General features: G+C 35.9%; 1 protein-coding gene across 5 annotated transcripts; it reads left to right on the plus strand.

Moving 5' to 3' along the window:
• Positions 1-24,747, plus strand: LOC144805758 (uncharacterized). Of its 5 annotated transcripts, XM_078672246.1 has the most exons (9): positions 1-1,736; positions 1,840-1,901; positions 2,057-2,773; positions 5,223-5,292; positions 6,633-6,703; positions 13,716-13,786; positions 22,053-22,490; positions 23,658-23,873; positions 24,324-24,747. In XM_078672246.1, exons 7-9 carry the CDS (start codon positions 22,053-22,055, stop codon positions 24,582-24,584), a joined length of 915 nt encoding a protein of 304 aa, XP_078528372.1. In that variant the 5' UTR covers positions 1-1,736; positions 1,840-1,901; positions 2,057-2,773; positions 5,223-5,292; positions 6,633-6,703; positions 13,716-13,786; the 3' UTR covers positions 24,585-24,747. The 5 variants fall into 5 exon arrangements, with proteins under 5 accessions (XP_078528372.1, XP_078528371.1, XP_078528369.1 ...); XM_078672245.1 differs by having other exon boundaries at positions 1-1,901; XM_078672243.1 differs by having other exon boundaries at positions 1,840-2,773.
• Positions 24,748-25,626: the final 879 nt, after the last annotated feature.

The raw sequence follows: 25,626 nt of genomic DNA on the forward strand, positions 1-25,626 counted from the left end.
GGTGTCTGGCTTCGTGGTACGATGGATTTCAGGTACGCGTTTAATTTGTATATAATTGTAATTTGTTTTATGTGTTCTACAGTCTTTAGCCTATTTGTTTTATATATTTTGCGCTTGTTCTCTTTAATGTTTCCGTGTCGGGTCTCCTCCGTGGCGTGACGACTTGCAGGTAAGCGATGGTGTGTTTTTTAATTTACATTTTTATGTCGCTGTAATTTCTTTTATGTGTTCAGCCTATTCTGTTTTTATTGTAATGTATTTATTTTTTGGGCCTGTTCTCTTTAATGTTTCCGGGTTGGGTCGCCTTCGTGGCGTGACGACTTGCAGGTAAGCGATGGTGTGTGTTGTAATTAATAAATGGCTGTCTCTTTTTAATGACTGTGAGTTTTTGTAACTTTGTAAAACTTTTTTTAGAATTATTTTATCTCACTTTCGTTGCAGGTATTTTTCGGCGTCGCTGCGTGGTCCCGGGATCTGGGCGTGGTCGCGGTTTCCGGTCGCCATTTTGCGCTCGGTGTCTGGCTTCGTGGTACGATGGATTTCAGGTACGCGTTTAATTTGTATATAATTGTAATTTGTTTTATGTGTTCTACAGTCTTTAGCCTATTTGTTTTATATATTTTGCGCTTGTTCTCTTTAATGTTTCCGTGTCGGGTCTCCTCCGTGGCGTGACGACTTGCAGGTAAGCGATGGTGTGTTTTTTAATTTACATTTTTATGTCGCTGTAATTTCTTTTATGTGTTCAGCCTATTCTGTTTTTATTGTAATGTATTTATTTTTTGGGCCTGTTCTCTTTAATGTTTCCGGGTTGGGTCGCCTTCGTGGCGTGACGACTTGCAGGTAAGCGATGGTGTGTGTTGTAATTAATAAATGGCTGTCTCTTTTTAATGACTGTGAGTTTTTGTAACTTTGAAAAGCGTTTTTTAGAATTAATTTTTCTAACTTTCTTTGCAGGTATTTTTCGGCGTCGCGGCGTGGTCACGGTTTCCGGTCGCCATTTTGTCTTTGGATTCTTGGCTCGCTCGGTGTCTGTCTCCGTGGTACGATGGATTTCAGGTATGCGATTGCCATTTGTATGTCATTGTAATTTATTGTATATGTGTTCAGTGTATTTTGTTTATATTGTAATGTATTTATTTTTTGGGCCTGTTCTCTCTAGTGTTTTTGTGTCGGGTCTCCTCCGTTGCGTGACGACTTGCAGGTAAGCGATTGTGTGTTTTGTAATAGTGTTTTTGTGTCGGGTACGCAATTTACATTTTCATCTAATACTTATTTTGTTTACAAGTGTATTTCCTATTGGTCTTATATATTTTGGGCCTGTTCTCTCTCATGTTTCCGTGTCGGGTCTCCTCCATGGCGTGACGACTTGCACGTAAGCGATGGTGTGTTGTGTAATTTACTTTTTTATGTCATTGTAATTTCTTTTATGTGTTCAGCCTGTTTTGTTTATATTGTAATGTATTTCTTTTTTGGGACTGTTCTCTTTTGTGTTTTTGTGTAGGGGCTCATTCGTGGCATGACGACTTGCAGGTAAGCCATGTTGTGTTTTGTAACAAATGACTGTCCCTTTTCAATGCCCGGGAGTTTTTTAACATGGAAAAGGTATTTTTGAGTTTATGTATCTTCCTTTCTTTGCAGGAATTGAACGGCGGCGGCGTGGGAACGATTTCCGGTCGCCATTTTGTCATGGGATCTTTGGCTGTCTGTCTCCGTCTCCTTGGTCCAAGGGATTTCAGGTACGCGATTTAAATTGTAATGTAATTAGTATTTCTTTTACAGGTGTTCAGCCTTTTTGGTTTATATTCTTTTAATGTTTCTTTTTGGGGCTGTTCTCTCTAGTGTTTCCGTGTAGCCTGCCGTGACGTGTCGGGTTTCCTTCCCCGTGGACGAACAACTTTAAGGTAAGCGCTGTGGTCATGTCTTAGTGCGACTCGGTGTAGATAGATTCAAATGTAATTTGTATTTTCTTACAGGTGTTGTAGATTTAACGTAACAGGTGTTCGGCCTATTTGGTTTATGTTCTTCTGATGTTTCTTTTTTGGCCTGTACTCTCTAGTGTTTCCGTGTCGGGTCTCATCCGTGGCGTGACGACTTGCAGGTAAGCGATGTGTTTTGTAACTAAACAATTACTGTCACTTTCGAATACCCGGAGTGTTTTGTTACGTTTCAAAAGTAATTTCTAACTTCATTTCTTTCCCTTTATTTGCAGGAATATGTCGGCGGCGTGGTGTCGTAATTCTATTATGCTTACTTTAATAGTTATTTTATATCGTGTGGTTTCAGTGTAGGGAATTATTGCAAAGAGCTATCGTGTTTTTCTACTTTAACAAAATGATATTCACCAGCACTTCTTTTTGTATTTGCAGGCAGCGTGGCGCCAACTCGTCTACCACTAAGCTTTGATATTCAAGATCGGCTAAAGTCGCACATAGCCACTAAGTACTCTAACGAGTCACAGCATCCACGACCTTTTCATTCGGCCAGACAGCCTCCTATCGGCAATTTACATATGTCGAGACAGCAACATCCTAAACAACATCTCACCTACATGTTCTTAACAACAAACTTTGCAAGTCTTTTGTTATTTAATGAACTAACTGCGTTTTTTTTTGTCTTCCACAGTATGTAAAGGACTACAGCCACGGAAAGAAACATTTCTTCGAGCGAGCTCAGAAGGTATACTTCGTGACAGTGGACTGGAGCCTCTCGATTTCTCGACCGATCTCAGGAGGTATACTTCGAGACAGCGGACTGGAGCCTTTCGACATAAACTGTAAGTTCCTTCCTGTCTGTGAAAGTAATTTGTCCTTTTGAGCTGCGGTATTACGACCACAATTTTCAGTTTTACACGCGCAAACAAAGCAGTAATAATATGAATCACTTTAGAATTAAATTTTGTTGCCTATACGTTTGTCCAATTTCACCATGTTTTTGTTTAATGCGTTTGAGTTCTTTTTGGTACATTGCCAATAGGTACATTTACGATATAAATGTTGTCGCATGTCTCCTTTATTCATGAACTTTTCAAATTCAAACAAATGCTTACATTGTAAGGACCTCTGTTTATTCAAATTCGCCATTATGTACATTTTGGATGCCTTGTTTGTGCGATGCCACATTTTATTTAATATGCATAAATCGTGGGGCTGAGTTAGCTGACCACAAGCATGTATTTGTCGCAACACTAGATTTAGTCAAAGCATGAAGGCCTGTTACATTTACTGAGAGCATAAAGAACAGTTAGGATAAGGTGAGACCGACGACTTTCAGTGCAAAGTTATACATCGGCAAACTGTGCATGTAGGAGGAAAATGTAGGTAGATTTACGATATAAATGTTTGCGCATGTCTACTTTATTGATGGCCTTTGAAAATGCGAACACATGCTTACTTTGTAAGGCCTTGCTGTTTAATGCAATTCGTCATTATGTACATTTGGGATGCCTTGTTTGTGCGATGCCAGATTTTATTTCATATGCTCAAATCGTAGGGCTGAGAGTTAGATGGGCACAAGCATGTGTTTGTCGCAACACTCGATTTAGTCACAGCATGAAGGCCCGTTACATTTACTGAGAGCATAAAGAACAGTTAGGATAAGGTGAGACACGACGACTTTCAGGGCTAACTTATACATCGGCAAACTGCATTTAGGAGGAAAATGTTTGCGCATGTAAGTTTAGCCCTTTCTGTGAAAGTAATTTGTCCCCTTTTTTAGTTCATATGCTCAAATCGTAGGGCTGAGAGTTAGATGAGCACAAGCATGTGTTTGTCGCAACACTAGATTTAGTCAGAGCATGAAGGCCCGTTACATTTACTGAGAGCATAAAGAACAGTTAGGATAAAGTGAGACACGACGACTTTCAGTGCAAAGTTATACATCGGAAAACTGCATTTAGGAGAAAAATGTAGGTAGATTTACGATTTAAATGTTTGCGCATGTCTACTTTATTGATGGCCTTTGAAAATTCGAACACATGCTTACTTTGTAAGGCCTTGCTGTTTAATGCAATTCGTCATTATGTACATTTTGGGTGCCTTGTTTGTGCGATGCCAGATTTTATTTCATATGCTCAAATCGTAGGGCTGAGAGTTAGATGGGCACAAGCATGTGTTTGTCGCAACACTAAATTTAGTCATTGCATGAAGGTGAGACACGACGACTTTCAGTGCAAAGTTATACATCGGCAAACTGCATAAAGGAGGAAAATGTTTGCGCATGTAAGTTTAGCCCTTTCTGTGAAAGTAATTTGTCCCCTTTTTTATTTAATATGCTCAAATCGTAGGGCTGAGAGTTAGATGAGCACAAGCATGTGTTTGTCGCAACACTAGATTTAGTCAGAGCATGAATGCCCGTTACATTTACTGAGAGCATAAAGAACAGTTAGGATAAGGTGAGACACGACGACATTCAGTGCAAAGTTATACATGGGCAAACTGCATTTAGGATGACAATGTTTGCGCACGTAAGTTCAGGCCTTTCTGTGAAAGTAATCTGTTCTTTTGAGCAGCGGTATTACGAGCACATTTTTCAGTTTTTATACGCGCAAACAAATCAGTAATAATACGTATTACTTTAAATTTAAATTGTCTTGCATATACATTTGCCCAATTTCCCCATGTTTTTGTTTAATGCCTTTGAGTTCTTTTTCATACATCGCCAATAGGTACATTTACGATATAAATGTTTGCAAACTGTGCATTTAGGATGAAAATGTTTGCGCATGTAAGTATGCCTTTCTGTGAAACTAATTTGCAGTAAGAATACGTATCACTTTACAATTCAATTGTGTTGTATATACATTTGGCCAATTTCACCATGTTTTTTGTTAATCCATTTCAGTGATTTAGGTAAGACTAATCTTTCACACACACATATATATATATATATATATATATATATATATATATATATATATATATATATATGTTCAGTTACAACTTTAGTTCACAAACTGCTTTGCACGATGCGAGAAATTAAATAAAACACTGACAACATTCCTTCTTTTATTTTCACTACGTGCATGCGCGGATTTCTATATTTTTAAAGGCACATACAAACCAGTAACGTGACGCAAATAATTGCCATACTATTACATTAGAACGCATTAATCGCTAATACGCAAAGCTTTAGCTAAGATTCAATTTGCACAGTTTGCATGAGAAAATCACTGCTTTTTTTGCCTGCACTCATAATATTTTGCTAATGCTATTTTTGTTTTGTAGGGTAAAAAAGTACACGTTTGTTGCAACTGACCCATCGACTACACAATTTGAAATTCGTTATATAAACACGGTATGTTAATACTTTATTTATTTTACTTAATACATTTCTTTTTTTAATAATTGCTGTTTGTACTGAGCATTCTTTGCTGTATACTTATACACAAAATTTCGCTCATAAAGCACATCTTATGCTTTTGTACAAGAGCGCCACTGGTAAAGTTGTAGTCAACAGAGAAGGAAAACTTATAACAAACACTTTTTTTACAGGTCCCTGTAGGGAATGCTTTGACTCATTTACCACACGCAATATACATAGATCTCTTTATTTCCTGCCTTCCCTTTCAATTTCTTTCTTGCCTTTCCTTATGTCTCTCTTCTGCATTTACTCTGCATCTCCTTCACAATTTTACATTCAATGTCCTTTCTTTCACTCTCGCATTATTCTTCTCTCCTTTTCTCCGACTTTCTCTTTCTTTTGCTCTCCTTCTCTCTTCTGCATCCTCACTCTTCTGCCCTCACCCTATATATTCATCCCCACCTTCTTTACAGGTCCCGGCAGCAAATGCTTACATACTAAGCTAGCACATGCAACATACATACATTTCACTCTCTTGACTTTCATTTCAATTTTGCATTTTTGCCTTTATCTCTTTTGCATTTACTCTGCATCTCCTTTCCCATTTTGCCATCAGTCTTTCTCTTTTATTTACTCCTGCTCTATTCTTCCCTCACTATTACACCTACTTTCTTTCTTCTTCTCTTCTCCCTCTTTTTTTCATGCCCTCTCTTATACCTTCTCTCTCCTGTTTTAATCTTCTTTCCTTCTATCATGCACACTTTCTTTTACTCCATCTCTATTCAGCTCTCACTTTTACCCATCCTTTTCTTCTCTCTCCTGCTCTCTATTTTTTGCGTCCTCCCCCTTCTGCTTGCTATCTCCCGACTTATCTATTATGCTTATCTCTTTTACCTTCTCTTTTCCTATTCCTTCTATCTTTATTTCTCTCACTCTCTTGATATCTTAACCTTTTGCCCCTCTTCTTCCAGACACTTTCCACCACTCCTTCTTTCTCTCCTTATATCTCGCTCTTTTGTATTCCTTCTTTATTTCTCTCAATTTTGCACATTCTTCCCTCACTATTACACCTACTTTCTTTCTTCTTCTCTTCGCTCACTTTTTTTCATGCCCTCTCTTATACCTTCTCTCTCCTGTTTTAATCTTCTTTCCTTCTATCATGCACACTTTCTTTTACTCCCTCTCTATTCAGCTCTCACTTTTACCCATCCTTTTTCATTGCTACTCTATAATACATAGTGCTTCTAATTCTCTATTTACAACTTCTAATATACTTCACACAAATGTCCTCACTCTTTTCAAACTTTTGCTAACAGTATATTTTACTTTTACAGGACAAAAAATTTGCCATTTGGTGCAACTGCCCCATCGAGGACACATCTTTCAAATTTGTTCATTCAACACGGTACGTTCATACTTAAAACTTATTTTACTTTAGGCATTTTTGGGTAGTACTTCCTGTCTGTACTGGGCATTCTTTGCTAGATTATTATACACAAAAGTTTGCCTCATAAACAACATTTAATTTAGTTTGGAGATGAAAGCAGCACTGGTGAGGTCGTAATCAGGAGAGAGGTCAAAGGTAAAGGAAAACTTATAACTAAGACTTTGTTCTTTCTGTCTGTACTGGGCATTCTTTGCTGGATATACACAAAAGTTTGCCTCATAAACAACATTTGATTTAGTTTGGAGATGAGCAAATGATTAGATACTGAGACAGCACATGCAACATATATACATATCCTTCTCTTGCCTTCCCTTTCAATTTAGCATTCTTGCCTTTCCTCTCTCTTGCATTTACTCTGCATCTCCTTCATGATTTTGCCAGCAGTCTTTCTATTTTATTTACTCCTGCTCTATCCTTTCCTCACTTTCTCCTACTTTCCTTCTTTTTTTTCCTCTCCCTCTTTTGCATCCTTTCTCTTCTACACTCTCTCCTGTATTCCCCTCTTTTCTTTCTTTCTATCATGCACTTTCTTTTACTCACTCTATTCTGCTCTCACTTTTACTCCTCCTTACCTTCTCTCTGATGCTCTTTCTAGCTTGCGTCTCAGCTTGCTCTCTCTACTTATGCTTGCTCTCTCCCTACTTATCTATTATGCTTATCTCTCCTTCCCTCTCTTTTTTCCTATTCCTTCTATCTTTATCTCTCTCCCTCTTGCTCTCTTACCTTTTGCCCCTCTTCTTCTTGCATACCCTTTCCATCTCTCTCCTTTCTTTCTCTACTTCCTAAATGTAGCTGTCTCTTGAATTCATTCTTTATCTCTCTATTTCCTGCGTCCTTTCTCCTTTCTGCTTCCTCTCTCCCTTTTCTATCATGCTTATCTCTCCTGCCATCTCTTTTCCTATTCCTATCTTTATCTCTCTCCCGCATGCTCTTACCTTTTGCCCCTCTCTTCTTCTTGCATACTCTTTTTATCTCTCTCCTTTCTTTCTCTCCTCCTTATGTTGCTATCTTGTATTCCTTCTTTATTTCTCTTTATTTTGCCCACTCCATCTTACATTCACAATCTTGTGCTTTTTTTCATCTATACTCACCTTCTTTCTTCCATCACAATCTGTTCCCTCCTGCTCTCTTTATTGCTCTCCTATATATATCTCTCCTTTCTGCTCTCTCCTTCTCCCTACTACCCCTTATTTCAACTGCTCTCTCTTTCCTTCTTGCTCCCACTCGATTATGCTTCTCTTTTTATCTCCCTCCTTTCTGCTCTTTTCTCTTTGTCATCAATCTCCCTCTTGCACCCTCTTCCAACTGCTCCATTCTTACTTATTTCTTGCTCATGCCCTCCTTCCCACCCTCTCTTTACCTCATGCATTTTCTCTCTCCTTTGCTCTCCCTTTTGCCCTCTCTTTTACTTTCACTTTCTATCTCCTTCCCTATGTTGTTCTCCATTTCCATCTTGCACTCCTCTTTCTTGTCCTCTGACTCCATTCTGCACTCTCTTCTCTCTCCTTTTTGCTCTTTTTTCTCTCTCCTGCACCCTATTCCATCTCCTCTCTCTCCTTCCTTCTTCCTCCCTCTCTATCATGATTATTTTTGTATCTCCCTTCTGCTATTTTCCCTTTGCCATCACTCTCCCTCTTGCCCCCTCTTCCAACTGCTCCCTTCTTAATTCTTTCTTGCTCATGCACACCCTCCCTTTAACTCCTGCTTTCTCTCTTCCTTGCTCTTCCTTTTGCAGTCTGTGACTTTCACTTTCTATCTCCTTCCCTATCTTGTTCTGGCTTTCCATCTTGCACTCCTATTTTTTGCCCTATGCCTCCATTCTGCAGTCTTTTCCCCTTTCTACGTTCTCTCTCATGATCTCCATTATCTTGCATCCTCTTTACTTCCTTATCGATCATACTTCTATCTCCTGCACCCTCTTTCTCTTTCTCTATCTTCTTTTTACCTCCTCTCTGCGTACTCCGTTCTTTTTTTGCACTCTCTCTTCTTTTTTTAAATTACTTCTTTATTCTTTCTTCTCTATATATCTCTCCTTTCTGCTCTCTTCCTTCTTCTTCCTGCCCCCTATTCCATCTGCTCTCTCCTTTCTTCTTGCTCCTTTTCTATCTATCATGCTTCTCTGTCCTGCACTCTCCTTCTTTTCTAATACTCTCCGTGTTCCTCTTCCTCCCTATCTTTCATTCTTTCTATCTCTTTTATGCTTTCTTTTCTCTCTACCATACTTCTCTCCTGCACCCTCTTCCATCTGCTCTCTCTCCCTCCCTCCTTGCTCATGCCTTACTTCTTACTCTTCCTTTACCTTCTGCCTTTCTTCTTACTCCTGCGTATTATCTCCTTCCTGCCTTCACTCTCCATCTCTGTCCTTAAAAGATACCATCTCTTACCTGCAAGAAATCCCTTGTATCATGGAGACGGAGACAGACAGCGAGCCAAGGATACAGACCGGAAATTGTTACCCCCACCGTGCCGTCGCAAAATACCTGCAGAGAACAAAAAAAAATACGTGATTAAACATTTCGGATGGGGCATTCAAAAAAGACAGTCATTTATATTACAAAAGACATCATCGCTTACCTGCAATTTGTTCCGCCACAGACAAAGAAACCTGATACGTCATCAAAGGCAGGTCCCGGCAATGCCGGGCTAGAATCGGGGGCGTTCCCGGCGTCGTTTTGTCGGCAAAAGCCAAAGAATCTTGAACGCCCCTGAGTCTGCTTTAAATTGACGGACAGGCCCCTCGTCCAATGGCTAGGCTCAATTTATGGAGCCAGACAATGAATGACGAGGGCCGACCCAAACTCACACTACAGTTCTCATTAGGTTTTGGCCTGCGCAAAAAAGCTGCTCCCTTTGCGCCCTGCGTCCTTTCTCCTTTCTGCTTGCTCTCTCCATCCTTTTCTATCATGCTTATCTCTCCTGCCCTCTCTTCCTATTCCTTCGATCTTTATCTCTCTCCCTGTTGCTCTCTTACCTTTTGCCCCTCTCTTCTTCTTGCATACCCTTTCCATCTCTCTCCTTTCTTTCTCTGCTCCTTATGTCGCTATCTTGTATTCCTTCTTTATTTCTCTTTATTTTGCCCACTCCATCTTATATTCACACTCTTGTGCTTTTCTTCATCTACCCTCTCACCTTCTTTCTTCCATCCCTCTCTTTACATCATGCTTTTTCTCTCTCTCCCTTGCTCTCCCTTTTGCCCTCTCTCTTACTTTAACTTTCTATCTCCTTCCCCATATTGTGCTACATTTCCATCTTGCACTCCTTCTCTTTCTTGCCCTCTGACTCCATTCTGCACTCTCTTCTCTTTTCTCTCTCCTTTTTGCTCTCTTTCTTCTTACTCTTGACCCCTATTCCATCTGCTCTCTCTCCTTCCTTCTTCCTCCCTCTATATCATCATTCTTTTTTATCTCCCTTCTGCTATTTTCCCTTTGCCATCACTCTCCCTCTTGCCCCCTCTTCCAACTGCTCCCTTCTTAATTCTTTCTTGCTCATGCACACCCTCCCTTTAACTCCTGCTTTCTCTCTTTCTTGCTCTTCCTTTTGCACTCTGTGACTTTCACTCTCTATATACTTCCCTATGTTGTTCTGCCTTTCCATCTTGCACTCCTTATATTTTTGGACCTCTGCCTCCATTCTGCAGTCTTTTCCCCCTTTTACGTTCTCTCTCATGATCTCCATTTATCTTGCATCCTCTCTACTTTCTTATCTATCATACTTCTATCTCCGGCACTCTCTTCCTCTTTCTTACTTATCTTTCTCTAACTTCTTTTCACCTCCTCTCTGCATACTCCGTTCTTTCTTGGCACTCTCTCTTCCTTTTTTTAATTACTTCTTTATTCATTCTTCTCTATATATCTCTCCTTTATGCTCTCTTCCTTCTTCCTGCCCCCTATTACATCTGCTCTCTCCTTTCTTCTAGCTCCTTTTCTATCTATCATGCTTCTCTGTCCTGCACTCCTTTTTCTTTTCTTTTTCTCTTTCTAATACTCTCAGTGTTCCTCTTCCTCCCTATCTATCATTCTTCTCTCTATCTCCTTTATGCTTTCTTTTCTCTCTACCATCCCTCTCTCCTGCACCCTCTTCCATCTGCTCTCTCTCCCTCCCTCTTGCTCATGCCCTACTTCTTACTCTTACTTAACATTCTGTCTTTCTTCTTACTCCTGCGTTTTATCTCCTTCCTGCCTTCACTCTCCATCTCTGTCCTCATCTTGTATTCTCTTTCTATTTTGCACTCTTTGGCTCACTGTCTCAGTCTCCATGGTGCAAGGACCCCCATAGAGAGAGATGTAGATGGAGGGCAGTAAGAAGAGAGCGGTTGGAAGAGGGGGCAAGAGGAAGAGTGATGGCAAAGGGAAAAAAAAGCAAAAAGGAGAGGGAGATAAAGAATAAGGATAGATAAGGCAAGAGAGAGAGTATGCAGAGAGTGAGCAATAGAAAAAACAGATAAAAAAGAGAAAGTTAAAAGGATAAAAGAGGGAGCAAGTGCAAGAGAAAAATAGTACATAGGGAGGAAGAGAAAAAAAAGACAAAAAGAAACGTAAGGGTAGAATGAAGTCAAAAAATCCTTTTCAAACTTAAAAAAAAACCGGTCATTCAAAAGAGACAGTCATTTATTTGTTACAAAACACATCGCTTACCTGAAAGTTGTTACGCCAAGGAGGAGACCCAACACGGAAACACTAGAGAGAACAGCCCAAAAAAAAAACATATTATAAGAATATAAACAAAATAGTTAAACACCTGTAAGAGAAATACTAATTACATTACAATTTAAAACGCATACCTGAAATCCCTTGTGCCATGAAGACAGCGAGCCATGAATCCCAACACAAAATGCCGACCGGAAATAGTTACTATCTTGCACTCTTTGTTTCCTATCTTCTATCACAATTGTACACTTACTTTTCGTCTTCCCTCTCTCTTCCTCCCTCTCTTCCTCCCTATCTACTATTCTTCTCTCTTGCACATTCTCCCTGTTTTGCCTTTAACTTTTTCTCTTTTCTATCTTTTATCTGTTTTTTCCTCTTGCTCACTCTCTGCATCCACTCTTTCTCTCCTTCCTTATCTATCATTATTCTCTTTATCTCCCTCTCCGCTTTTTCCCCCTTTGCTATCACTCTTCCTCTTGTTTCCCCTTTGCTATCACTCTTCCTCTTGCCCACTCTTCCAACTGCTCTCTTCTTTACTGCCCTCCATCTACATCTATCTCTATGGGGGTCCTTGCACCATGGACACTGACAGCGAGCCAAAGATCTCAAGACAAAATGGCAACAAGAAATACTTGACCAACCCTGCTGTCAAATACTGCAACAAAAGAAAAATAAATTTAGTCACATTCGGCGCATTCAAAGTGACAGTATTATCAGCTTTACAAAACACAACAGTGCTTACCTGAAAGTCTTTACACCACTGAGCTGGCCCTCTTGCTCCTGCACTTTCTTCCATCCATTCCTCCTTCTTGCTCATGCCCTACATCCTACCCTCCCTTTTTCTCTCTCTCTCATGTCCTCTCTCCTTCCTGCCTTCGCTCTCTATCTACGTCTCCATCTTGTCTTCACTTTCTATCTTGCACTTTTTTTACTTGCTATCTTCTCACTCCATTCTGCACTTACTTCTCTTCTTGCTTTCTAGCTCTCTTGATCTCTTATGTGTCTCCTCTCTTCATCAACACTTTCTAGCTACTTTGTGTGCTTTACACACATTTTTCCACTTCAATTTACTAAGTTAGTGTGAGCATCCCTATAAGGCTATATAGATGATGTTAACTATAGTGTTTATTTAGGAACACTATGCAACAACTATAGAACACCCTGGACAAACGCAATGACTTATATTTACAACTAATTGTGTGAAAGTTTTATATGTTTGTCTGCTATTTCTTTTACAGGTGCACAAACACTCCGCAATTAGGAGTATTTTTGGAATGAGCAATTGCTCTTCCCCCTTTTTTTTATGCACTAAATTATTTTTTGGATATTTTCACTTTCACGCCCCCAGGTCAGGGTGGGCGATTAGAGAGTCCATACCGCCGGGGTATAATTCTGTTATTATAAATGCCTAAGTAAATGTAAACAACTGTAAAACATGAAACATGTTGACTGACTAATTAGTATTTTAAATTAACAAATCCATTACCTTGGGCATTAAATTCAGACACATAACTCTTTCATTTGTATACTAAGCATCAAGAATTATAGATTTTTACTTACACATTAGGCAGTTTTAATTATAAAACTCACAACATGCCTTTTTCACAAAACCTGCTCCGCAGTCTTCTGGCGTCGTAGCACACCAAAGAGGCATTCGGCCTCTTTGGTGGGGCCCAATGATGAAGCATGACACTGACTAGGTCGGTGTGTGAGGGCTTTCTTTTCCACCTAAAGTGAGTGTGCAATTCCCCAGTTGCATCACTCAGTCTCTGTGGCAAATTCAGATGTATTTAACGTCTCTTCTATTGTTTATTTAGATTTAACAAGAGATTAAGTGTTCCTTAATCTCACTACCTCTCCTATTCCTTTGTACTTGCTTAAAATTACAAACAATGCATCTAATACACTCTTTACAACTTCTCATAAAAATCACTTCATGTAATTTACATTTCTATTTTTTTGTAGCTTACATTCTACACCTCTATATATCCTCTCTTCCTTATCAGACTTCTCTCTTTTCCTTATCTTTCTCTTCATCTTTCCACTACTCTTAATATTGCCTAACCACCCCTCTTTATTAACATCTCTTCTTCCTGCCCTCCATCTCTCTCTATCTTGCTCACTTTATCCTCCTTACTACTATACATTACTAGTTACTCTATACTACATACACTTCTAATACTCGATTTACGACTACTAATATGCTTCACTCAGTCCACACACATACTACACATACAACTTCTACACATAGTCTTGAGTATCGAGCCGCTTTTATTATATTAATATGTCAACTCAATATTAATGCTTGTTTCATTCTTCCTTAGATTGCCAATTGATTGAATAACATCAGACGTTCATAATTGTTTGACACAACATCAGTGAAAACATCATCACGGTAAAAGTATCTATTTTGCTTCTGTATTGACTTGTAAGTATAGAAATAGCAAGGGAAAAAGCAAGACACATATCAACACACACGTGTATATATATATATATATATATATATATATATTATATACTTAGAATTCGAAAAGATAGTATAAAAGATTTCCATAGGTAACATTAATCTTAAGAAAAAAAAATAGTTAACAAAAAAGTAAAAGTAATTGCTTTTTATTTTGCTACCAGCTCCAACTATAAAACAAGTCCAAAACAACAATAGAGTGGATTTAGAGAAAAATAAACTAGACAAAATCAGATATATAATTAGTTATTAAAAAAATTATATATATATTTATATACTTAACATTGAAAATTATTTCTTTTATAAAAACAATTGCTAATTGTTTGGAAATATATACAATTAGAAGTATGTTTTTTAAATAAGCTATCAACCTGTAACTTGGAATATATTTAACAGTAAAATAACTATATATATATACATATAAATATATCCAATTATATATATATCCAAATATATATATATATATATATATATATATATATATATATGCTAATAGTATAACTTATAGCTAGTACATCACTAAAATTGTAAACAAAATACATCTAAATCTGCTATCTAAAATACAAAGCAAAAAAATAGTGTTCAATTAATTGCCTTGCATTATAGTTAACTACAAAAGAAAATATAAATTAGCTATAGATATATATATATATATATATATATATATATATATATATATAGAGAGAGAGATTAAATAAGAGAACGAAAATAGACTCGCGTATAACAAAAAAATCTAGCAATACTGTAGCGATATCAAATTATTTCATAAATTAGATTAGCTAAGATGCAAATACTAGCAGCAGATTATCATCAAGGTCATGACAAATTTACATGCAATTCTAGAGGTTATCAATGCTTGCCAAATAGTACTTTTGCAATTATACACAACTATTACAAAGATGCACATACATGGACTAAAGAAGACTTGCATTACATTATGAAATTAGGTGATGCTTTATATATAGATATGCATTTACTTAATAGCGAACAACTTAGGCATCCAGATGAGTTACCAAATTTTATTGAACACAATACTACTATCTATTCTCTTAAACTTAAAGAACCTTATTATGGAGACATATTACAACAATGTGACCCTTCGTTTCCAAATCTCAACAAAATATTAAAACCTGCACTTGATTCCAACTCCGGTGTTATACTTTGCATGGAAATTTATGTTATTTCCATTTTTAAGAAAAATGATTCGTACTTTGTATTTGACTCACATAGTCGTGATAAGACTGGAATGCCTCATCCAAATGGAACATGTATTACTATACAGTTCACATTTGAAAAACTTCTAGAGTACATCACTAATCTGGCACACTATCTTAAGAAACCAAACCTGAATTGTGTGCCGTATGAATTAACTCCAATACAAATAAGTACGATTACAAAAGAATCACTTCAAAAAGCAATGGTGCGTCATGAAAAAAATAAGAATGCAGTAGCACCGAAAAAAATTTATGTGTATTCTACTAAAGGTAGTGAAAATTTTTTCACACAAGCATTTGAAATGCGTATAGAAAATGCCAAAAAAATCATTCAGAGATGTCAATCTAAAAAAAATACTTTTTGGAATAAGGAACAGCCATTAGCATTTTTAGATAATACTCCTAGTACTAGTACGTATTCCTGTGCAATTATCACTACAACAGGGCCTAATAATCAATCTAAAAAGAACAGCAAGCAGATCAGCACAACACAATATACTAATACACCAGAAGAGACTACTCCTACTGACACATATGCAAGTATACTTAAGAAAACACTTAAGAGCAACACAGAAAGACAACATATTAATAGCACACACATAAATGTACAACAAACAATACCAGCAAGTAATTTAAATACCAACACATATTCTACTAATGTAATTAATAACACACACATAAATGTACAACAAACAATAAACACAAGTAATGTACATACAAACACATATTCAAGTGATTACTATAATACATATAAACTTATTACTGGAAGTAATGACAGTTTACTTCATGATAATATACACAATAGCACATTGCAGAACAAGGAAAGTAGCACAAATAATACCAATATAGATTCACATATTTTAACACAAACACCACAAGAAATTCCCTTTTTACATAACACACATCCACAGGAAAAAAATACACATAGTGATAAAACTATTCACTATACACATTGTCTTCAAAATAGTATATTTGCTATTCTAAAGAACTACTGTAAACCAGCATATATTTGGGATAGTGTAGACTTGCACTGTATTATGAATCTTGGAGATGCTTTGTACACTGAAATGCACTCTGTCGATGAACAAGATTGTATGCAACCTCTAAAGTTACCAAATTACATAGTTAGCAATGACATAATCTATTCTACAAAGCTCAAAAAATGCTTTAGCGAAGAACTAACAAAATCAGCACAAACTTTACATAGTAAATTTATATCTGCACTAACTTCTACAATTAATTCACAAACTGGTATATTGATCTCTATAGGTAGATATATATTTTCAGTCTTCAAAAGTCTACATACATACTCTCTATTTGATTCACATAGCCAAAATGAAAATGCAATACAACATCCTAATGGAACATGTATTGCTATCAACATTGACTCTATTAATCTTATTATAGAATACATCCTAAAGTTAGGCAATAGAGAACAAATGACTAATTCTGAGAGTATTACTTTAGATTTAACTACAGTGAACATAACAACAATTAGCAAAAAAGGATTATACCGAACACAACGGAATCATAAACAAGGAAATGTAAAGTCTAGAAAAAGCATATATGTTCATACGACACATATATCTATAAATGCATTAGGGGAAATTCCTTCGAATAACTTACAAGTAGAAAATACAATAATAAACACACAAAACAGCAATAGTCAGGACAATAGACTGCATGTAACAGAAGACAGTTATTTAGCTTCACACATAGCTCTTAACAATACTGAGATAATAAACACATTAACAGCTAATGTTGAATCACTAATTCAACCAACCAATATAGAAATTCTAGAAATAAACAGTAATAGAAAAAGAAAACGGACACAAAACAAAGAGAATGAACCTAATCATAGACATATAGCAGGTCAAACAACAAATGAGATAATTAGGATATTTCAGGAAGAAATACGATATGGACCCGAGTACACTTGCACTATTTGCAATCAACTATGGCATAAGCAAAGTCTTCAAAATACACACAGTATTAGTAAGAGAGCTAAATTCATAGAATGTAATATTAGCAAATACAGAACAAATGAGATATGCAGAACATGTTACACATATATATCTAAAGACAAAATACCTCCATGTTCAGTATATAATGGGATGACATTTCCTGATATCCCAGCAGTCTTACAGTTGCATAACTTAGAAGAAAGATTAGTATCGCCAAGAATACCTTTTTTACAAATTAGAACATTACCACGTGGATTCCAAAAATCTCTATCAGGTGCAGTAGTAAATGTCCCTGCAGACGTTATGACAACAGTAACTGTTTTACCAAGGCAAATTAATGATAACATGACAATTCCAATAAAATTAAAAAGGAAATTAAGTTATAAATCTTATACCCATTATGAAAATGTTAGACCAAACAAAGTTAAACGTGCAGCTTTATATTTAGCCACTACAAGCACTTTGTTTCAAGAATATGGAATCACTATTAATAAAGATTGGGATTATACAACACAAGATATACATTCTTGTGATGAGACTTCAGATACAAGTAATACGTCAGATTCCTCAGACAACATTCCAGCAGGAAATTTAGATACTATGTTAGATAATGAAACTATTACTACAGAAACAAATAATATTTTAAGTTTAGCACCTGCAGAATATAACACACCAAGAGGCCTGTATGAAGACAAAGATTCTGAATATTTGGCATTCCCAACTATATTTTGCGGAAAACGAAGGCCGACTAATGAAGAAAGGCATGTCCCAATACATTACAGCACAATCTGTCAATCAGAAGTAAGAAGTAATGATCTAAGAGTAGCAAAGTGTGTTACTAATCTTTTCTTTAAATTAAAAACATTACACATTAAACAATTACAGAGCAAAATATTTATATCTCTTAGGAAATACTTTAATAATGGAAACATTATAACTGCCAAAGACATAAAGAATAAATTAGATACAATTTTGCAGTATAATGAAGGATACAAAATACTTAAAACTATCCGTAGTTCACCACCATATTGGGAGCAATGCAAAAAAGACCTCTTTGCTATGATTAGACAATTAGGATTACCAACATTTTTTTTAACTTTATCTGCTGCAGAAACGAAATGGTATCACTTAATTAACATATTATTACGTACAGAAAAGAGACCAGAATGCACAAAAGAAGAATTTAACAATATGTCATGGGAAACAAAATGCAAATTAATACAGCAGAATCCCATTACATGTGCAAGACATTTTGACTTCCAAGTTCGGAAATTATTTAATTCTGTTTTATTGCATGAAAGTAATCCAATTGGCAAAATTATTGATTACTTTTATAGAGTGGAATTCCAACAACGGGGATCACCACATATACATGCTATAATATGGATTGAAAATGCTCCACTATATGAAACTTCTGATAGAAATGAAGTCACTACTTTCATAAATAAGTATGTTACATGTGCAAAAACAGAAGAACCAGATATAGAGTCTTTACTACCTCTACAAAGACACGGCCATACCAAAAACTGCCGTATCAAACATAAAAGAACATGCAAATATCATTATCCCAGATATCCAATGCCTGAAACTTTTATACTAGAACCAATAGAGCTAGACAAAACAAATAACGAGCTCTTACAGCAAATTGAACTAATACATCTAACTATAAATAGCCAAGAATTTTCAGATTATACTTTTGAACAGTTTTTACATTCAATGAACATAGATCTAAAACAATATACTTTATGTATACAATCTATTATACAAAAAAATACTATTTTCTTGAAAAGGACACCAGCTGAATGCTTTATAAATAACTACAATCCAACTATTTTGAAAGCATGGCAAGCAAACATAGATATACAATACATCTTAGATGCATATGCATGTGCTGTGTATATTGTTTCATACATTAGTAAATCACAGCGAGGAATGAGCAAACTAATTGCCCAAGCTGCTAAAGAAGTACATGCCAATCCAAGTATTAAAGAACAACTTAAGCATATAGGGAACAAATTCTTAAACTGTACAGAAATAAGTGCCCAAGAAGCAGCATATCTAATACTACAAATTCCTTTACGGAAAAGTTCAAGATCTTTTGTATTTATCAATACAAGTCCTAATGAAAAGCGTACATACTTATTAAAAGACATCGAAACTATCAATTCTTTACCAGATGAGTCTTGTAAAATACAATATGATAATATTATAGTCAGGTATAGTAAACGCCCTGTAAAATTAGAAACATGTACATTAGCTGACTATGCATCTATGTATAATGAAAAGAAAAAATGTAAAGGAAAAGAAGAAACAGGCCATGACAATTTCCTTATTGAAAATAACTTTCATAGCTCAGATGACGAAGAACTTGAGATAAATTTAGTAGACGAAACAAACTGCATAAAAAGAAAAAAAGCAAGAGTAATTCGCTATTGCAGATTTAACATCAAAAATGACTCAGAAAATTACTATAGAGAATTGCTCATGCTTTTTTACCCATGGCGAAATGAACATAATATAATTAATAACAAGGAAACTTATTATGAACGCTATCTAGAACTTAAAAATGCAGTTGATTCAAACCATAATAAATATAATAAACATAATAAACAACTAACAACTAATAGCAATGAAACTAGTATATTAGATACATTGCTACCACCAATAGATACAGAAGAAGATAACACCATATTCCATGAAGTGCAAAATAATGAAAACCCATTGTATGACCTATCATTTGATTTAGGGATTAGAAGTACAAGTAGAGAAGAATCACTAAGCAATAACATAATGCCAAAAGAACAATATGATAGTATAATGCAAAATCTAACAGCAGAACAACTTAACTTTATATATCATCATTTGCATTGGGTTAAAACAAAAGAAACACCATGCTACACATTTTGTACAGGTGGTGCAGGAGTAGGCAAAAGTTTCCTTATAACAGCACTTTACCAAACATTAGTACGTTATTACAATACAAAAGCAGGAGAAAACCCAGATAACATATATGTATTGCTTACAGCTCCAACTGGCAAAGCAGCACATAACATTCAAGGACAAACACTACATAGTACTTTTAAAATACCTATTTCACAAACACTAACTCATAGACAGCTAACTCATGAGAATAGAAGCACACTACAAGGTCAGCTAATGCATCTTAAATTGCTAATAATTGATGAAATATCAATGGTAGGGGCTAATGTATTCAACTTTATACATAATAGATTGCAAGAGATAAAAATGTCTGATCTCCCTTTTGGCGGAATATCTATTTTAGCAATTGGAGACTTTTACCAATTGAAGCCAGTTTTTGACCCATACATATTTGACAACCCAAAACATTCATATAGGCCAGTAAGTACTAATTTATGGCAGACACATTTCAAGTTATTTGAGTTGACTAAAATAATGAGACAACAAAATGACTTGCCATTTGCTCAACTACTAAACAGATTAAGAGAAGGGAAACAAACAAATGAGGATATTATACAGATAAAAACACGAGAAATAGAGCCACCTGAAAACATTAGCAAAACGATCCCTTACATTATGGGAACTAACAATGAAGTCAATAGCATAAATAATGCAGTTTTATTAGAACATATAGCCCATTACCCAGTTTACACAGCTACAGCAATAGATACAGTTGCAGCAGACTTAAGTGAAGCAGTAAAAAAAAAAATACTCAAACAGTTGCCCACAGATTCTACTAAAACAATGAGCCTGCCATCAATATTACATATTGCATTGCAATTAAGATATGATTTAACTAACAATATAAATGTCAATGATGGTTTAACAAATGGTGCAACAGGTATAGTAGAATTTGTAGAAACTATCAATAACAGCCCAAATGTAATTTGGATTAATTTTGATAAAGAAACAGTAGGCAAATTAACAAGACAAGAAAACAAACACATATATCACAGTAATATTTTGCCTCATTGGACACCCATTCATGCTATTACACGGCATTTCCAATATACAAAGAAATTTATAACTATTATACGCAAACAATTCCCATTGAGACAATCATCTGCAAGAACTATACATAGAACACAAGGAGAAACAATTGAGCCCATTTACATTCACTTTAACAACAGTAAAGTACATCATCTACATTATGTAGCTTTAAGCAGAGCTAAATCTTTAGACAACATATACATTAGAAACTTTCAGCAAGACAAAATAGCTGTACATCCAAAAGTGCATGAAGAAATGACACGTTTAAGAACACACATGCAATTACAAATATCAGTACCACAATTAGATAGCTATAGACAACAGTGTAATATAATTGTCCATAACATACGGTCCTTGCAAAGAAATTACACTGCTATTAAATCAGACAAAAATATCATGAACAGTGATATTATATGCCTCACTGAAATCAACACAACTAGAAAAGCAGATAAGAATACGTTCTTAATAGAACAATATCACCTAGTATTATTTGATAAATTTCACAACCAGCACACTAAGCATGGTATTGCCATTTACTACAAAAAAAACATGCTTTTATCGCCAATATATCAAACACAACACGAAATTGACTTTTTATTTTTCACTCAGCATCTTAATGATTCAGAATACTTATTTATTATACTGTACAAACCACCACATGTACTTTTGCAGGCATTATTACAAGCTTTAAGTAGCATAATTAACTTGTATCCAAATTCAAAATATGTCATCATGGGAGACTTCAATATAGATTTAACACAAATGTCACCAAACAGAACTTTGCTATTAGAATATATGCTACAGCAATTTCAATGTCAGCAAAAAATACAACAATACACAACAGACTACAATTCTACACTAGATCACATCTATACTAATGACAACATCATGCACTACGGTACATTAGAATCATATTATAGTGATCACAAAGCATTATGGGTGGCAGTTTAAAATGCAACCACTTCATTAACATGCTATTTTATTACAGGTAATAGCAAAAGGGGAAAAATTTATGCTCAGAATGTGTACTAACATTTTCTCTCATTTCAGATGATTTCCATAGAAGACCTCAAAAAAATGAAACATGAAGACAACAAACCTTACCAAAAAACAATCCGAGCCAACGTAATAAAATGTTCGACAAAAACAAACTATACAAATGCTAAACAAGAGCACAAAGTCATGTATCATCTAGCTCTAGCTGATGAAAGTAGTTGCATTAAAGCAACGTGCTACAATGAGCCATTTTACCAGCAAACTAAAGAAGGACAAGCTATTATGATTCGCAATTTCTTAGCCAAAAACAATGTGATTATTATCACGAAACAAACGAAACTATCACGCATGATGCCCTTATCTATACCTCAAGAAATAATACAGGAGGCAGAATATATCCTACAACCCCCTGCTCCACCAATATCACCGATAAAAACAGTTAAAACAGCTTCACTACGCTCATTAATGAGCATTTCTGGGACTATTGCTGAGGTAAGCTTATAAAAAAATAAAAAAAACTCACCCTTTTACACGCACACTATATAACAAAAACTCTTCCACACAATACTTACACCTTTGACAAACTCTCCCTCTTTGACAGACTCTCTCGCTCTTTGACAGACTCTCTCGCTCTTTGACAGACTCTCTCTCTCTTTGACAGACTCTCTCTCTCTTTGACAGACTCTCTCTTTGACAGACTCTCTCTCTTTGACAGACTCTCTCTCTCTTTGACAGACTCTCTCTCTCTTTGACAGACTCTCTCTCTCTTTGACAGACTCTCTCTCTCTTTGACACTCGCTCTCTCTTTAACAGCCTCTCTCTCTCTTTGACAGCCTCTCTCTCTCTTTGACAGACTCTCTCTCTCTTTAACAACTCTCTCTCTCTTTGACAGACTCTCTCTCTCTTTAACAGACTCTCTCTCTCTTTGACAGACTCTCTCTCTCTTTGACAGACTCTCTCTCTTTGACTCTCTCTTTGACTCTCTCTTTGACTCTCTCTTTGACTCTCTCTTTGACTCTCTCTTTGACTCTCTCTTTGACGGACTCTCTCTCTTTGACAGACTTTCTTCAACAGACTGTCTCTCTTTGACAGACTGTCTCTCTTTGACAGACTGTCTCTCTGACAAACTCTCTCTCTCTTTGACAGACTCTCTCTCTCTTTGTCAAAGAGAGAGAGAGTCTGTCAAAGAGAGAGAGAGTCTGTCAAAGAGAGAGAGTTTGTCAGAGAGACAGTCTGTCAAAGAGAGACAGTCTGTCAAAGAGAGACAGTCTGTCAAAGAGAGACAGTCTGTCAAAGAGAGAGAGAGTCTGTCAAAGAGAGAGAGAGTCTGTCAGACTGTCTCTCTTTGACAGACTGTCTCTCTGACAAACTCTCTCTCTTTGACAGACTCTCTCTTTGACAGACTCTCTCTCTCTGACAGACTATCTCTCTTTTTGACAGACTCTCCCTCTTTGACAGACTCTCCCTCTTTGACAGACTCTCTCTCTCTTTGACAGACTCTCTCTCTCTTTGACAGACTCTCTCTCTTTGACAGACTCACTATTTGACAGACTCTCTCTTTGACAGACTCTCTCTCTCTTTGACAGACTCTCTCTCTCTTTGATAGACTCTCTCTTTGACAGACTCTCTCTAATTTCGATTACCAATTTTGTCTTACAGGAAGAAGAAATAAAAACAATTGTTATTGCCGGACAAGATGCAAAACTTAAATCAATAACTGTGAAAGATACAACGGACTCAGTAAAAATAACTCTTTGGAGAGATGCCACAGACTTTCCCATAGAAATTGGATCCTACATTAAGATGACGCACCTGACAGTGCATGAATTTAACAACAATAAAATGTTAAACACAACAAGAAATACGCAATTTCAAGTAAGTACAAATTAGGGAAATATTAATAACTTGCTCTACTACTCAATCTATACTATCTACTTTTTAAAACACCATCAAACTCTATATTCACTAATTACAATTCACTCAAACTCTCGCTTCTAATACTCTCTATCTAAATGCATTAAGCTATACTATGTATTCTACTAATCACTACTATAAAACTAACTAATACTCTCCACTTTATTAAAACGTATTTTTACTAAAGTAGCTATAACATTACAAAACAGTCTCTAATCCTCTATTATACACACTATATTATACCTTTTCACTATACGTACTCACAATCTATCCTTTCTTAAACTATCTTCACTACTTATTAACATTATTTAAGACTGCATATAACAAGAAATTTTTCCGTAGGTCAACACAAGAAAAGAAATAAAATAACTTCATAAATATGAAATTAACTAAATTCTTTTTCCTTCACAGAAAATACAACCACCAGAAGAAGAAATAAATATGACTATATATGGGCTAGAAACTGCGAATCAGGAACACAGTACACTAAATGTACATATTGATAATGCAGAAAATTTACAATCTGTCGAAATAGATAACAATATTCTACTGGACTTCTTCAATATACCACCAGACATTGACGACATTCAAGAAGCTCTAATGCCAATCTGGCCAAAAAATGTAAATGTAATATTACAAAATGGATACATACGAAAAATACATGAGTTGTAAAAAACAACACAATACTTTACTGTAAATAAAAGTACAAAATGGAAGATATTCAAATTATGTTTCTGTAAAAAGGCTAAAAATACAGTATTTTAATTAAAGTTTAATTTGCTTGCAAACAATAATACTAAATATATATTTACTTAAATAAAACTTTTTAAAGCTTTTTATCTTGTATTTGCATTATTATTTACAGAGTACATAAGATATGTTAATGGACAATTTTACTTTAAAAATACTACAACAAATGCAATTATTCTATAGCAAATTGAGCTACATGCAAAAATGTTACTGTGTAAATTTTTTTTTACAGAAGCTACACCACATGTGCACTCATTCGATGTTATGTAGCAAATTCATCTGTCTTATACATTGTGAAAAAATGGTAACATAAACACATATCCAACGTTCATTGAAAATGCTACTCCCATGATAATGCTCATACGCCCACATTTTCATCCATCCACCCATCATTCATCCCACCACCTTTTCATACATCATTCATACATGCAACATTTTCTCCATCCATACATCCATCTAACATTTCATTCTCCAAAATATACATCCATCCACACACCCTTTCATCATCCATCATTCATCCACTTACCTTTTCACACATCCATCCATGCAACTTTTAATTTAGCCTTTCATCCTCCTATCCATACATCCTTCATCCATCCACACTATCATCTATACATCCATACGCCCACCCTTTCTCCATCCACACATCATTCATCGCATCCACCCATCATTCACCACAGCACCTTTTCACACATACATCCAGCCATCTTTTCTTCCATCCATACTTCATCCGTCCACCCTTTTGTCCTTTCATGCATCCTTTCATCCACACTTTTATTCATCCATCCACACTTGCATCTTTCTATCCATACATCCATCCTTTTCACATCCACCCTTCAATTCATACACCCACCTACATTTGCACACATCCATCATTCATGCAACATTTTCATTAATACATCCATCTACCATTTATTATACTAACAATACATCCATCCACACTTTCAGTTTCCCATCCATACAT

Source organism: Lissotriton helveticus, assembly GCF_964261635.1.
Source record: "Lissotriton helveticus chromosome 1_1 unlocalized genomic scaffold, aLisHel1.1 SUPER_1_unloc_23, whole genome shotgun sequence".
In the NCBI taxonomy this organism is placed as follows: Eukaryota; Metazoa; Chordata; class Amphibia; order Caudata; family Salamandridae; genus Lissotriton; species Lissotriton helveticus.

Coding starts and splice junctions, on each gene's coding strand:
- LOC144805758 (XM_078672242.1), top strand. CDS start 22,053: ATGATTTCCATAGAAGACCTCAAAAAAATGAAACATGAAGACAACAAA. Junction 22,491..23,657: donor TTTCTGGGACTATTGCTGAG/GTAAGCTTATAA, acceptor TTTGTCTTACAG/GAAGAAGAAATAAAAACAAT. Junction 23,874..24,323: donor CAAGAAATACGCAATTTCAA/GTAAGTACAAAT, acceptor TTTCCTTCACAG/AAAATACAACCACCAGAAGA.